Source organism: Temnothorax longispinosus, chromosome 4 (genome assembly GCF_030848805.1).
Source record: "Temnothorax longispinosus isolate EJ_2023e chromosome 4, Tlon_JGU_v1, whole genome shotgun sequence".
Taxonomy (NCBI): domain Eukaryota; kingdom Metazoa; phylum Arthropoda; class Insecta; order Hymenoptera; family Formicidae; genus Temnothorax; species Temnothorax longispinosus.
In genome coordinates this window covers 4,040,846-4,057,026 of record NC_092361.1, presented here as the reverse complement: position 1 = coordinate 4,057,026, position 16,181 = coordinate 4,040,846, and the positions used below count along the sequence as shown (strand labels likewise).

At 35.0% G+C, this 16,181-nt stretch overlaps 1 protein-coding gene and 1 pseudogene across 5 annotated transcripts; one reads left to right on the top strand and one right to left on the bottom strand.

Moving 5' to 3' along the window:
• The first annotated feature begins 2,424 nt into the window (after positions 1-2,424).
• On the top strand, positions 2,425-11,334 carry LOC139811796 (uncharacterized). Of its 5 annotated transcripts, none has more exons than XM_071776197.1 (26): positions 2,425-2,569; positions 2,663-2,787; positions 4,294-4,477; positions 4,566-4,777; positions 4,860-4,959; positions 5,030-5,152; positions 5,233-5,498; positions 5,577-5,676; positions 5,747-5,869; positions 5,951-6,123; positions 6,896-6,992; positions 7,084-7,185; positions 7,274-7,455; positions 7,538-7,637; positions 7,711-7,833; positions 7,914-8,116; positions 8,353-8,449; positions 8,520-8,642; positions 8,721-8,887; positions 8,971-9,070; positions 9,140-9,262; positions 9,350-9,546; positions 9,625-9,751; positions 10,656-10,778; positions 10,862-11,010; positions 11,089-11,334. In XM_071776197.1, the coding sequence occupies exons 3-26, from the start codon at positions 4,312-4,314 to the stop codon at positions 11,215-11,217; spliced, it is 3,405 nt and encodes a 1,134-aa protein (XP_071632298.1). In that variant the 5' UTR covers positions 2,425-2,569; positions 2,663-2,787; positions 4,294-4,311; the 3' UTR covers positions 11,218-11,334. The 5 variants fall into 5 exon arrangements, with proteins under 5 accessions (XP_071632298.1, XP_071632296.1, XP_071632297.1 ...); XM_071776195.1 differs by having other exon boundaries at positions 7,063-7,185; positions 9,161-9,262; XM_071776196.1 differs by having other exon boundaries at positions 7,063-7,185; positions 10,677-10,778.
• Positions 11,335-11,378: 44 nt separating this feature from the next.
• On the bottom strand, positions 11,379-13,322 carry LOC139811461 (neuferricin-like; annotated as a pseudogene).
• Between the last annotated feature and the right edge of the window lie 2,859 nt (positions 13,323-16,181).

Genomic DNA, 16,181 nt, shown 5'->3' with positions numbered 1-16,181 from the left:
AGAAGTTGCTCATAACCAGGGATTACCTCCTGAGATACCTTTTTGTGCTTCAAATTATTCTTATAAGAAATCCTTATGTCGCTGCAAATATTATCGGAACAAATTAAGGGGATCCTGAACAGGGGACAATTACTGACAAAAACAGTCAGGGCTCGTTCTTTGAAACGGCTTTATAGATCGCAAAATCCTTTTACAGGAGTAAAGTATAGGTACTAATGAAGAGTGGAAATTTAAAAAATTAGTGATAATTGAAAAAAAAATGCTGTCCTCATAACTATATTTTCTAATATAAACAGTTGTATAGGTTACATGTACGAAATGAAATGCTTCCACTCTTCAGAATACGTGCACAAACAATAACGTACCTTTGAAATTGAGATTGAAAGCCTGGAAAAAAATGCTGCAGGACTTCGAAGAAATCGTGAAGAATCGTGAAAGACAGATACAGGAAATGTATCAAAATTAAAAATTTTGACATTATTAACATCGAGAAAGTTCGGCCGTCACTCCAGCATCCCCTTAATTTTTAAATTAATTTTTATTATATTAACAGAAAAAATAGATTAAAATATTATTTAATGTCAATAATAACAATATACCTTTTATAAATAACACAATATTCAGGAAAATTTTGTTGCAGATGAACTATATCCAAGTGTGCACTTTTTGAATCTGCTGTTAAATTATGAACATCGTCGTGGTGTGAAGAGTACATGCTGTTAATTCTTTTCAACAGATTACTTAAACTCTCGTTAGGATTTCTAGGAAGGATCAAATCTGATGTACCGATAAGCATCACAGCATCCTGTTTTGTATAAGTTTTAGTTGAACTGCCCTTAAGCACTAGTCTGAGCATTTTGGTTTTGAAGTTGCACGGATGCAACGGTGGAGAAAATAATCTTGATTTCTGAGGTACAATCTGAGACAATTCATCCCACAACCTCCACAGGCTCCACAACTGAATCCAGTGATTATTGGAATCTTGAACCGAAATTTGAATTACGCTTCCAGGATTAAATCTTTCGTAAATACAGACTCTGATTGGATATACAGCTTCATGAAACTCGATATCTTTAAATAGAAAATATTATATTTACTCTCTTCTCAGCAATCTTCCTTAACATCTTATTTATCGATTTAAATATTACATACTAATATATCTTTTTGTCGCTTTATAATAATCGAATGATATGGGTCTCCTGACTTGAGCTTTGTTTTGCCACGGAGATATTGAAACACCAGTACCATCCTTTATCCTCTATATTAGAAAATCAAAATTGTCAAATAGCAGAAAATCTTGTAACATATAATATATAGCGATTGACTCAACTTCTGAATAGTCTTTACCTCCGAATTTGATGAAACTTAAATTGCAGCAATTGTTGACCATTAGAGGACACGTTCATACCATAAAGGATTTTGTACGGAAACAAATAAATCCGTTAATTTAATTGATGTTTAGAAAACAATAGCAGAAATGTTACATAACTTACTGCTCATAAAATGACTGCAAATTATTGCGCCAAAAACTGCGCAAAATTTACTGGCATGATCAAAAATATAGCAAACAGTTAAACGGCAAGATTATGCACAACGTGTTTTACGAATGAAAAATAATTAGCCCTCAGCGAAATACACGAGTTTGTGGATCACAGCTTAAACTCTGCCTTTTAGCTTGTATCTGCAATTATATAAATTCAAGTTAAATTTTAATTAACATAATTAATTGTAGTAACATATTAATTATAGTAAATTTTGTCTTCTACTCCTGTGTTCTCACCATAGTTTAGGTAAAAGTAATTAACATATCCAAGACATATCACTTGTCCAAGAACCCAAATCGAAATCTAAAAAGAGAATACAGCGGTTTGAAAAATCAAGGATTCAACCAAAGAAAGAAGAGATTCGAAGATAATAATTTGTTTGCTAAACTTAACATGTTTGGTCCGATCGGAGTAATGAAATAGTATATCCAGTCTATCAGATAATCAAAATAATAAGAGATTTTATGTATTAAATTATCATAAATAAGATAATTTTACTGAACTCAAAAGAGATAAACTCTAAACTAGTGTGCAGTCAGTTCAGATGTAGAGAATGGTTGCTACGTGTGGCTAGTGCAGGCTAGAATGCAGGCTACTCGGCACTCGCTACGTGAGAGGGACATTGGCCGCGTTCAGCAATCAAATGTGATTGGCTCTTACTTTTAGAACCAACCAATCAACGCAGTTTGTTGATAAGACGAACTCAACAGTTGTGTCTGCTGAACGCGGCCATTGTCCCTCTCACGGGAGAACACTGTTTGCCAATTGCCGATTGGTCATTTCGAATTGCATTTATCGCGCGGTTTCATCGTGGTTGCGATTTGCGATCTCGTCACGTGTGACAACACTGACGACCTTCTCCTCACATTTCGCCGTTTTTTTCGCGACACGTTGAACCCTGAAACGAACATCGAGCGCGACGTCGAGTCGAAATCCATCGCCACAGCGTCCATCGATCCGCGTGGTCGTCGATCGTACGCGCGTTTCCCTAAACGCGATAAAGACTACCCGTGAGCTATTCTTACGTACGTACATAATTTAAACCATCCATGCACCGTTTCTCGATTTTGAACGCTCACGTGTCTCGAGCTAACTCGGTTAACTACAAATTTTTTTAGCCGTATTGTTCTCTGTAAAGAGGCAGGAGCGCCAGTAACCAAAAAGGAAGGTTTAAGGAACTAGAAATTTTAGATCGCGTAGATCGTGAAAATAGTCGGCCCGAGCTGGTGCGAAGAATTACAAGGTAAATAGCGGTGCGGTATAATTCCTGGGAAGTTACGGGTGGTTCTGTTCGTCATATTTATGTTCGATCCCGACGACGATGGTTATCAATCGTTCCATGGATAAACACAAGGCAAATAAAGAAGGAGACGTCTTGCTTGGTTTCCCAAATCTTAATAATTATCCCGAATCATACTGCCCATAAAAAGTGCATGTTCACAAAGCTCGCAATTAACGCTATTGCATCGTTCTATTTATCTTTATTAAGTAAAAGGAACAGAAAGTTCTTCGTGATAGCGTAACTTTCTTATGCGTACATGCCAAATTAATAACATATTCAGTTGCGAAGTATAAATTATTGCGATAAAGATGTAAGTTGTTAGATGTGTTTCTCGTTTTTTATTTACGTTTTAAAACATTGAAATATATTATTTCATGAAAACTTGTGAAATATTGAGTGATCAGATAATTGAATTATGAATCGTCTTAGTCTAGTGCAAAACTAAAGGCCATCGCACACAAAATTGCATAGGCTGCATAAGCATAGCATAATGGTACGTCTCCACCTGCGAGTAAGAACTCTCGAGAGCAAAAAGAAAGAGAGAGAGAGAGAGATACTCTCGATGAACATCTTATGTAAATCGATATGGTGACATTACGCTGGATGCGGTATTATGCTACGCTTATGCTAAGCTATGCATTTTGTGTGCGATGGCCATTCTGTAAACGTTAACATCATTATGTACTTTGTGCAAATATATATAGAAAAGTACGTAACGATATCGTTAAACGTTTACAGAATATATTACTGCTGTTCTACAACCTTGCTTTAAAGGGTACTTAAGCTCTAAGCCGTAAGAAATTGATCATATCACAATCGAGTATTCTTCTCACATTCCATTTTGATTGCTCAATTTCTACGGCTTAGAGCCTAAATATCCTTTAAAGCAAGGTTGTAGACCAGCACTTATATATCTTAAGTCCATTTTTACTAATATAGATGAATTTTAGTCTGTTTAACTTTATTTTTATCTTTTTCTAATTTTAAGCATCGATATTGCATCAAATATATTTCTCATTACATTACAACTGTTACAAGCATCTAAAAAAAGGTGCAATGAGCGCTATTGAATATAATAATTATCCAAATAAATTCACGTAAAAGAATACAAAAGAATTGGTCGACCAAACTTTCTAATGTAAAAAATGCCACGTTGCCACGTTCGGTGAATAATACATAATAATATTTACATCATGGTTCAGCGTAATAAGGATAAGAGTTGTTAATTTTTGTCTGTTGCGATTGTTTTTTCGAGCCTTCAAAGTTCAGGGTGCGGTTCTCTTTACCGAGATCTTTCGACTGTGATCGATTGATTCGTTTTTGGCATAATTATTTGTCGTTTATCAGAATCTCTGTGTGTAATCTCACAGATCTTGGCTTTTGTAGTTTTTTAGCGTAAAATGGAAAGTAATCTATCTCTCGGCCATGCAAAGGTGATGTAAAGATATGGATGTTTTCGCTTTTCAGTTCGCTGCAAAACAAGCTATGGCGGAGAATGCGCACAAGCCTGAGAAGGCAGTACCCTGTTGTTCAACAGTGGAACATCCTAAATTGATCTCATTGTCAGAAGAACATAGTAATTTAATCTCAGTGGCAAATAAGTTTTTCGGAGCGGGCAAATGGAGTCATACTGTTGTCAAACAAGCATTATGTATATCTGCGTCATGCTGAATAAATTATCATAAATATGAATAGTCAGGTTTATAGAAATAAAAAATAAACTCGTGAATTTGTTGCAGATTTCCACAATATAAATTCCAACGAAGTAGATTCCGATGATGAATATATCGACGAGCTAATTCACGATGAGATAAATACTCGAAATAAATACCGTTTTAAAGGCGTCAGTTACATCAAGATCCAGCTTGAGAATGGAAACTGTTACGAAGACGATGGTTTTTACATTGCAGAGGAATCTACAAAAGGCTTGTCGATACAAAACGCCAGAATTGTATGCGTCTGTCACTTGGAAACAATAAGTAGCGTATTCTATATATTTTGGTTGAATAATTAAGACATTTTTGTTTGCGCAGGGTTCTGCTGTAAGTGCCTTAAAAAGAGTTCTCCTGTCGTTTGGAGACAAAGTAGAAAGAGAACTGCAACAGCTGCAAAGACAGATTAGTTCTGAACAAGGTAACTATGTGCAAAGAGATGTGATACAGTTATTGGATAAGCAGATTTTAGAAAAATTTAAACGTTTCAGTCAACACGTTCGCTGCCGCAGAACCGATGGATTTAGCAATAAATTATCATGATTTAATCTCCGTAGCCAATAAAGTTTTTGGAGAGGGCAAGTGGAATCATACTGTAGTTCGCCAAACCTTAGGTATATCTGTCATCAGCTGCATAAATTCTAATAAGTGTTAATAGTCAGGTGTATAAAAATAAGTTCGCAAATTTTTACAGATTTTAACGATATAGATCTCGACAACGTGGATTTTGACGATGTAGATTTCGGCGATGCAAATTACAACGGTGTATATTTCGACGACGTAGATTACGACGAAGATTACGATATATCTTTCCGTGACATAAATGCTCGAACTAAATACTGTGTTGGCTGCGTCAGTTACGTTAAGATTCAGCTTGAGAATGGAAACTTTCACGAAGATATTGGTTATATCAACGCAGACAAATTTACAGAAGGTTTTTCGATACAAACAGTTAGAATTGTATGTCAGTTACTTGGGAAGAATAAGCAGTGCATTTTCTAGTTTGGCTGAATGATTAAGGCATTTTTGTTTGCACAGGGCTCTGCTATAAATGGTTTATTTAGAGTTCTCCTGTCGTTTGGAGACAAAGTGGAAAGAGAGCTGAAACAACTACGAAGACAAATTGGTTCTGAACAAGGTAACTATAATACAAACAGATGTGATACAGTTATTGGATACGCAGATTTCAGAAAAATTAATTGTTTTAGTCAACACGTTCACTGCCGCAGAACCGATGGATTTAGCAATTAATTTTCATGATTTAATCTCAGTGGCCAATAAAATTTTTGGAGAGGGCAAGTGGAATCATACTGTAGTCCGCCAAATCTTAGGTATATCTGTCATCAGCTGCATAAATTCTTATAAGTTTTAATAGTCAGGTCTATAAAAATAAGCTCGCGAATTTGTTGCAGATTCCTTGGATGCAGATGACGAAGTTTCACTTGACGAGGAAGATCGAAAGAAATACTGTGTTGGCTGCGTCAGTTACGTTAAGATCCAGCTCGAGAATGGAAACTTTCACGAGGATATTGGTTATTTCGATGTAAAGGAATGGAAAGGCTTGTCGATACAAACAGTTAGAATTGTATGTCAGTTACTTTGGAAGAATAAGCAGTGCATTTTATAGTTTGGCTGAATGATTAAGGGGGGAAACCACAGTGACGGCCGGAAAAAAATGCTATATTCATGAATTTTTTTCCACGAGAAATAATAAAGTTAATCAAATTGGTCTGTCATTTCTTTAAAGTACATATATTAAATATATTGTAAAAAAAATCATTGAAAAATATTAATATTTGCGCCTTCAGCGTGTGGTGCCGTGTACATTCGCAAAAGAAGCTGGGCGGTCGCATATTTCGGTCAATTCTTATCTGAATGACTTGGAACAGAATGTTTATAACAAAATTGTCTTCAGTTAAGCGTACGAATTTTTTGATTGGAAAATTAGTTTTCGAATAACAATTTAAAGAGTGGCAAAATTTTTGTCTAAATCTCGAATTTTTTTTAGAACTGCGCTATTTTGTTAAAAATTAATATTTCAAAAAATCCATACGCTTAACTGAAGACAATTTTGTTATAAACATTCTGTTCAAATTTCAAGTCATTCGGATAAAAATTGACCGAGATATGCGACCGCCCAGCTTTTTTTGCGGATATATACGGCACCACACGCTGAAGGCACAAATATTAATATTTTTTAATGTTTTTTTTACAATATATTTAATATATGTGCTTTAAAAACATGACAAACCAATTTTATTAAATTTATTACTTCTCGCAAAAAAAATTCATGAAAATAGCATTTTTTTCCGGCCGTCACAGTGATTTCCCCCCTTAAGACATTTTTGTTTGCACAGGGCTCTGCTACAAATGCTTTATTTAGAGTGCTCCTGTCGTTTGGAGACAAAGTGGAAAGAGAGCTGAAATTACGAAGACAGATTGGTTATGAACAAGGTAAATATAATAGAAAGAGATGTGATACAGTTATTGGGTAAGCAGATTTCAGAAAAATTAAATGTTTTAGTCAACACGTTTACTGCCGCAGAACCGATGGATGTAGCAATGAATTTTTATGATTTAATCTCAATGGCCAATAAAGTTTTTGGAGAGGGCAAGTGGAATCATACTGTGGTTAGCCAAACCTTAGGTATATATATCTGTCATTAACTGAAGAAATTTTCATAAGTGTTCATAATAGTCAGGTCCATAAAAATAAGCTCGTGAATTTGTTATAGATTTCATTGACACGTATGACATAAATTATACTGCTGGAGATAGATATGATCAAGATAAATCTCGTATTGGCTGCGTCAGTTTTGTTAAGGTCCAGCTTGAGAATGGAAACTTCCACGGAGATGTTGGTTATTTCAACGCAGAGGAACTTACAAGAGGCTTATCGACATATAACGCTAGAATTGTATGTGTCAGTCACTTAGAAACAAAATAAGCAGTATGTTTTATATTTTGGTTGAACTATTAAGACATTTTTGTTTGCACAGGGCTCTGCTATAAATGGTTTGAAAAGAGTTCTCCTGTCGTTTGGAGACAAAGTGGAAAGAGAGCTGAAACAACTACGAAGACAGATTGGTTCTGAACAAGGTAACTATAATACAAAGAGATGTGTTACAGTCATTGATGGGTAAGCAGATTTCAGAAAAGTCAAATGTTTCAGTCAACACGTTCGATACCGCAGAATCGACGGATTTAGCAACGAATTTTCTTGATTTAATCTCAGTGGCCAATACAGTTTTTGGAGAGGGCAAATGGAATCATACTGTAGTCCGCCAAACCTTAGGTATATATGTCATCAGCTGCATAAATTCTTATAAGTTAATAGTCAGGTGTATATAAAAATAAGTTCGCAAATTTTTACAGATCGCTGCGGTGCATATCAGTTTGATTCCGACGGATGGTCCTCCGATTTCAGTAACTGTGAGATAAATGTTCGAAATAAATACTGTGCTGGCTGCGTCAGTTACGTTAAGGTCCAGCTTGAGAATGGAAACTTTCACGAGGATATTGGTTATATCAACGCATACGAATTTACAAAAGACTTGTTGATGCAAAACGCCAGAATGGTATGCGTTTGTTATTTGAAAACAATAAGCAGTGCATTTTATATTTTGGCTGAACGATAATCAGTTTGTATCTACAATAGCTGTAGTAAGTGGTAGTAAGCCTCAAGATGTAAGAAATTGACCAATCACAGTCGATTATTCTCCTCACAATCGCGTGTAATTGGTCAATTTCTTACGGCTTGAGGCTTACTACACCTATTGTAGATACGGACTAAGACACATTTTTGTTTGCGCAGGGTTCTGCTGTAAATGCTTTGAAAAGAGTTCTCCTGTCGTTTGGAGACAAAGTGGAAAGAGAGCTGAAACTACGAAGACAGATTGGTTTTGAACAAGGTAACTATAATACAAAGAGATGTGTTACAGTCATTGGGTAAGCAGATTTCAGAAAAATCAAATGTTTCAGTCAACACGTTCGATACCGCAGAATCGACGAATTTAGCAACGAATTTTCTTGATTTAATCTCAGCGGCCAATACAGTTTTTGGAGAGGGCAAATGGAATCATACTGTAGTCCGCCAAACCTTAGGTATATCTGTCATCAGCTGAATAAATCCTCATAAACGCGCATAGTTCAATCTAAAATAAGCTTGCCAATTTGTTATAGATTTCGATGTAGACGATTGTGGTGTTAAAAATCGAGGTAACTATCAACGCGCTGGCTGTGTCAGTTCAGTTAAGGTCCAGCTTGAGAATGGAAACTTTCACGAGGATGTTGGTTATTTCTACGCAGAGGAACCTACACAAGGCTTGTTGATATATAGCGCTAGAATTGTATGTGTCAGTCACTTAAAAAAAAAAATAAGTAGTATGTTTTATATTTTGGTTGAACAATTAAGGCATTTTTGTTTGTGCAGGGTTCTGCTGTAAATGCTTTAAGAAGAGTTCTTCTATCGTTTGGAGACAAAGTGGAAAGAGAGTTGAAACAGCTAAGAAGACAGATTAGTTCTGATCAAGGTAACTATGTACAAAGAGATGTGTTACAGTCATTGGGTAAGCAGAATTCAAAAAAATCAAGTGCTTTAGTCAGCATGTTTGCTACCACAGAACCGATGGATTTAGCAGCGGATTTTCCTGATTTAATCTCTGCGGCCAATAAAGTTTTTGGAGAGGGCAAATGGAATCATACTGTGATCTGCCAAACCTTAGGTACATCTGTCACATTAACTGAATAAATTCTGATAAGTGTGAATAGTCAGATATATTGAACTAATAAGTTCTGCGAATTTGTTATAGATTTCGATTATGAAGATGTCTTTGAAGATTCCGACGATATAATTCACAATGAGATAAATGTTCGAAATAAACATCACGTTGCTGGCTGCGTCAGTGTTGTTAAGGTCCAGCTTGAGAATGGAAACTTTCACCAGGATGTTGGTTATTTCAACGCAGAGGAACCTAAAAGAAACTTGTCGATATATAACGCTAAAATTGTATGCGCGTTACTTGAAAACAATAAGTAATGTATTTTATATTTTGGTTGAACAATTCAGACATTTCTGTTTGCGCAGGGTTCTGCTGTAAATGCTTTAAGAAGAGTTCTCCTGTCGTTCGGAGAGAAAATTGATAAAGAGCTGCAAAGACAGGTTATTCCTAAACAAGTTAGCGACATAAAAAGAAATGCGACACAGTCATTGGGTAAGTCGACTTCAGAAAAATTGAATTTTAAAAGATACGGTTAGTGTCTCGCGCCAAGTGAAAACGCAGCAAGACACTGACTTTGTATTTATATGCGGGCCAAAGAGTTGAGAGATACCCTTAGATTATCGAATTTCAGTAACGGCTGAATTTATTAAGTTTCCGGCTCAGTTGATACAGTGGATTTGAGTTACATAATAAAAGTGTTTTTTATTTTTCGTCTACGTGTCCTACGGGCAGAGATATTACGATGCAAAGTCTAAAATGTATAAATTTTACATTAAGACACGTCGTCACCTAAGAAAATGTTCCTTTCATTTTTGCAACACAATGCGGCACTCGCAAGCGCGTTTTCTCTCTAGCGCTGCATTGAAAGAAATTGTTGACAATGGACAATATCACCAACGTCTTTATAACTGATGTTAAAGGCTGATGGCAGAGAACGTTTCCGCCCTAGAGGAAAAATTATGTGATCGACCCCTTGATTTCTTTTTTTCCTTCACTATATTTCTTATCACTTTTCTGTTTTCCCTACATATATAGCCCTTTGTAGAAAAAGTATCTTGGTTAACATATTTCTGCCCTTCGTTCTTGGCTTTAACTTTCCAATGGGAATGCTCTATTATATAAGGAGTGAAACGAGGGAACATGTGCGAAGAAGCGAAAAACGATTTTAACATTTTAAAATTATGAAATGTTGAACAGTCTTTATTATTTACTTAAACATTTGTCTTATGGAAATTAATATCATTTATGTTGCAATGCATAATTATTTTATACGTTGATTGAATGTATTAAAACAATTTTGTACAACAGTTTTTCAATATATAATTGATTTTCATACTGGCATTTGCACTCGGTGACTTTACATTTTCTTAAGAAGGTAATTTTTTAATAATTTTAGTTAACACGTTTGTTACCGCAGAACCGATAGATTTCATAGCGGAATTTCCTGATTTAATCTCGGCGGCCAATAAGGTTTTTGGTGAGGGCAACTGGCGTCATACTGTTGTCAAACAAATATTAGGTATATCTGTCATTAGCTGAAAAAATTCTCATAAGTGTTAATATAGTTAGGTATATAAAAATGAGCTCGCGAATTTGTTATAGATAAACATTTTGCTTATGGAGGTAAATATTACGCTGATTGCGTCAGTTACGTTAAGGTCCAGCTTAAGAATGAAAATTTTCACATGGACGTTGGTTATTGCAGCACAAAGGAACCTACACGAGGCTTGGCAATACTTAATGTCAAAATTGTATGCGTCAATCGCTTGAAAAAATAAACTGTGTATCTTATATTTTAATTGAACTATTGGGGCTTTTTGTTTGCGTAGGGTTCTGCTGTAAATGCCTTGAAAAGAGTTCTCATGTCCTTTGGAGAACAATTTGAAAGAGAGCTACAACAGCTGCAGAGACAGATTAGTCCTGAACAAACTGACGACGTGCAAAGAGATGTGGCATAATCATTGAAGAATTAGTATCTATTATTTTTTATTTTTTATGTAATTCAATCTGGTAATGAGGAGATATGAGCCTTCAATATGCGCAATATGAGCAATATACATGTCATATTATAAGGAGCAATAATGTATCTTTTAGTCCTTTAGAGCTCCTACTTCCTCACTGCAGCTGTAAACTTGAATTGTGGCATGAAAAAAAGAATAATTTAACACTCAAAAAAGAATTAGTATCTGTTATTTTTTATTTTTTATGTAATTCAATCTAGTAATGAGGAGATAGGAGCCTTCAATATGGTTCGTACCACATATTGCATTTGTAATTCAGGTTCAATTCAAAATTTATATATATATACTATTAAGTAACAATGGAAACAAACATTTTCATAAATATATTAAGCTCTTTTATGTGTAATGTGTGTCCAAAGAAATCACGTTGTTTTCAACATTAAGAATAGAAGCAAAAAAACTGATCATTTGAAGATTTAAGTATAAAACTTCATTCTTTCAGGAATAAAATATCTTTTTTTTTAGTATTATATGTTTCATTATATATATCATATTGTTTTTATGTATTAAAATAAATAAAACTTATAAATTTTATCTATTTTAATATTAGTTAGTATCACTGAGTTTTATACAAAATGTATTTATCTGTACTTTCATAAAAGGCGCTAACGATAATGAAAACGAAATTATATAAAGGTAATAACTTAAATCTATGTATTTTCGCATTGTGATATTATATAAAATATAAAATATGAATATATTTGAAATTTTGCAGATAAAGACACTTCATAATTTTTCTCATGTTATGTCTTATTCCTCAAAACGCATTTTGTCGCGTATTTCTCGCAGCCATCGTATTCCCTCAATCTAGCTTTATTATCTTCGTATTCCTTACTATCCAGGTTAACGCAAGCGCGCCTACAGTCTCGAACATTCTTGGTACACCCGTCCAGTCTCTTTCAATCCCACCGCTGTTAAACAGAAAGGAATCATATAATTGCATATTAAAAATTTTTTTTATCATATTTCTCTAATTTTTCTTTGATGTTAAATCTGCTAATATGAATAATCGTTGAATAATTTCCTACCTTCTTTCAGTATACCAGAACACAATACCAGTATCCCGATTCCATTCTATATTACAAAGTGGAAACATCCTTTCCTGTTTCTCCTCCATTACTTTCTCCCTTTTGGCAAGCAATAGCTGTTCTTATACCTTGTGAAATTCTGCGGTTGGGCTACCATCTCAATTATAGTGTCTATAATTTCCTGAAGAAAATACGAAATATTTTAGAGAGTGTCACATGCGAGTTGATCCATCTCATACATTATCCACAGATCACACAAAAACATAAAATGTTTCTTTTGCAGTAAAAATTAGAACAGAAGTGTACCTTTCTCTATCCTTGCTGAGCAGATCGACAAGATAACACAAAATTATTTTGGCTTTTAATTAGGATAAAGTTCTGAGATGGATTAACTGCTTCTACGTGTCCCATGGCAGTTTAAGTAATTGTACCTTTGTAGATGTAGTTTGCGTTATAAAATTGTAGCCAATCGTCCAATGCCTTGACTTGTCGCTGCGATAAACTTGATATGTCGTCCGTTAAACCTTGATCGTCAAATTCTACAGTAATAAATGCCAAGGAAGCGTCACGGCCTACGAATAAACAAATAAATTACACATACATTGACGCATGCTGACTGTCTTTTGGCATCTTTATTAGATTCTTTAATCTAACTACCAATGAAGGCGTGATAAGTTCCTCCATGTGATAAAGTCCGTAATGCTTTTCCTCTTTCGTTACATCAAAGACTTGGCCCAAGATCGAGAGATACAAGCCATTCTCCAGATTCGTATATCGCTTCAATTCGTTCATAGTGAACACCTTTGGCCCGCCAGAATTTTCATTTAATCCGAAATATATCGTGTCAGCTATATTTAACGTTCTTTCCGTCAAGTGGGACTTGATCTCCTCGATAAAGCCGCGCGAATATAAGAAGTACACGATCATCAATAACAGCGATAGCCAAAAGTATCTGGAGATTATGATTACGTTGTTTACAAACGCTCGGGGATCCCGGATCCCAGCATAAGTGGATCACGTGAATTTCTGTTCTGTGTGAATATTTGTAAACAGATTTCGGATTTACTAGGTTTATTCCTTTTGCACCTGAACTCGGCACTCGCTACGGATGATACGTGAGAGAGATGTTTGTTGCGGGAGAACACTAGCTGTTTGCCGATTGGTCATTTCGAATTACATTTATCACGCAGTTTCATCGTGGTTGCGATCTTGTCGCGTGTGACAATCTTCTAGTTCTCCTCACATTTCGCCGTTTTTCGCGACCCGTTGAACACTGAAACGGATATCGAGCGCAACGTCGAGTCAAAATTCCAAATCCTTTGTAAGTGTCGTGACCTCGTGACAGCGTCCATCGATCCGCGTAATTGTCGGTCGTAAGTACGCGCGTTTCCCTAAACGCGATAAAACTATAGGAACGGAGAAATTGGCGTCAAAAATTCAAAATTTTTATTCTAATTTATAGACAATCTAGTGGTTGAATTTTGATGAAATTTGAGTGGTGTAGGTTAATAGGTAATCCTATCTTACACCGATTTCTCTGTAATCACATGCGCATGCAAGAAGTATGCAAATTTGAAACATCATTGCGCGACAAAGGGCCTAAATGGGGATTGGAGGGCAAAGTGGCTCGCGGCCGCGACTCCGACGTTTATATGTAACTGTCTGTACATACATATTAATATGTAATCAGTAATCATTCATTAGTAATTAGTAAATCATACAATTTACTATTTGTATTTTTTTAATTTCTCCGTTCCTATTTGTTTCCATACAAAATCCTTTACGGTGTGGGTGTGTCCTTTAATGCTATACAATTGCTGCAAGTTTCATTAAATTTGGAAGTAGGGGCTATTCGGAAGTCTTACCGAGATTGGTAAATAAAGTTGTCCGTAATTTTGAAATTTGGGTGGCCCAATTATGTCAGGGGCAGTATGTAATATGCTAATACTTTCGTGGTCCACGGCAACAAATCTTTTCTTCACAAATTGATAGATGAAGTCAACACTATCCTCTTCTCCTACGGATGCTTTGCCGACATAGGGATATCGACTACAACTCTCGCAATATGAAGATTTATTGTGGGTTGTCATATTGTCTGTCTAAAAGAAGACAAAAAATATGAAGAAAAATAATCCTTTCTTTTTTAGCATATGCTAAAATGCATTATAATATCATACATATTTATAATTATAGCGTTAAGATTATATGTATAATCTAACAATAAGTTTATCTTGCTTCCATTCGCATTGCTAAGTAAGGGGAGTCCGGGAGACTTGACCATAGAGGAGAGTTGAACCACTTCAAATATCTCGTTCAAATTTTGAACAAAAAGCTAAATCCGAGCACGTTAAAACACGTTTGTCTCACTCACAGTCGAAACGCACTACCAAGCGTCATGTTGTCACGTGCTCGGATTGAGCTCTTTGTTCAAAATTTTAAATAGCGCTCCAAAAATGGACGGCCGTCACTTTATTGTGGAAAAAAGCTTTATTTTCTTGTTATCATCAATTTATATGTTGGCAAGACCTGATTTAGTACAACATATGACACCTGCAGCTGATGTAATAATCCGCCAATTTATAAAACATACCATTAAAGTATTTGGAAAACAGTTTGTGGTATATAATGTGCACAGCTTATGCCATTTGTCAGAGAAATGTTGTTTGCACGGTGCTATTGATTCTTTTAGCGCATTTAAGTATGAGAATTTTTTTATGACAATAAAGAATTGTTTGCGTTCAACTTATAAACCTCTTGAGCAACTGGCTAATAAAGATTTTGAGATCAAAGGTCGTCTAACATCGAAAATATTCCAGCCAGATGATCGAACAGTGAAGTTAAATGGCTTATGCAAAAATATAGTAGATAATATAGAAGGTGACATGTACTCTTCCATTGAGATTGATGGAATTTGTTTAAATACTAATTTAGCTGATCGATGTTTTCTTACCAAATGCAATACGTTACAGTAGTACTGCTAAGAAATATCATTCATACATTTGAAGGCAGGATAAAATTAAACGGTCAGAAATTTTGCACTATGACTCACTATTATCCATGTAATTCTTCACAATTGGGTATCTGGAAAGTGAGCTCATTATAGATCTTCAAGTTTATGCTTGGAATATTTCACAATTTGCTGCAAAATGTGTTTTATTACCTTTGGAAAATGAAGAATTTCTTACAGTTCTTCTTATACATAATAGTCATAACTGACTTTATAAGTAAAATATAGTATAAATAATGTTCTTTAGAAGCTCAGAATAATATTAAAAATTTGATTAAAAATGAAGGTCTCGTTGTAGTTACAAGTCGTTAGCAAATAAACGCGAAGTATTTTCTGACGAATTTTAAATGTAGACAATGCGCTAAGGATGACTCCAAAAAGAGTCGAAACGTTCGCGATTTATATACTTTGTATAATAAATTTTTCGACTGTACATCAAATTCGGCTCTTATTGCCTAATCAAATTTTTAATAGTATAAATATGTTGTGTAAATATATAGAATCACATATCTATTTTATTATTAATATTGTTTAAATATGGTTAGTGCGACTTTTTGTATTATTTAACAATTTATCCACCATTTTATTTTGTGCTTATTGAAAATTTGTATCTGTTTCAGTATGCAGTTGTTACTTTTCTTCCAAATGATAAGGACACTGAACCAACAAGTGACGCTGTACCCACTTGTTGGCTAATTGCTAAGAATACAAAGGCTTACTGGCCTAATTTTCCTAAACGTGGGAATACAGATAAACGATCAAAATTAATATTAAGTTTAGCTGAACCGGATAAAAGCTGGCCTATATACGATGTTAAATTTTGTCACGGCTATGGTAAATGTTTATATTACATTCATTTATATACA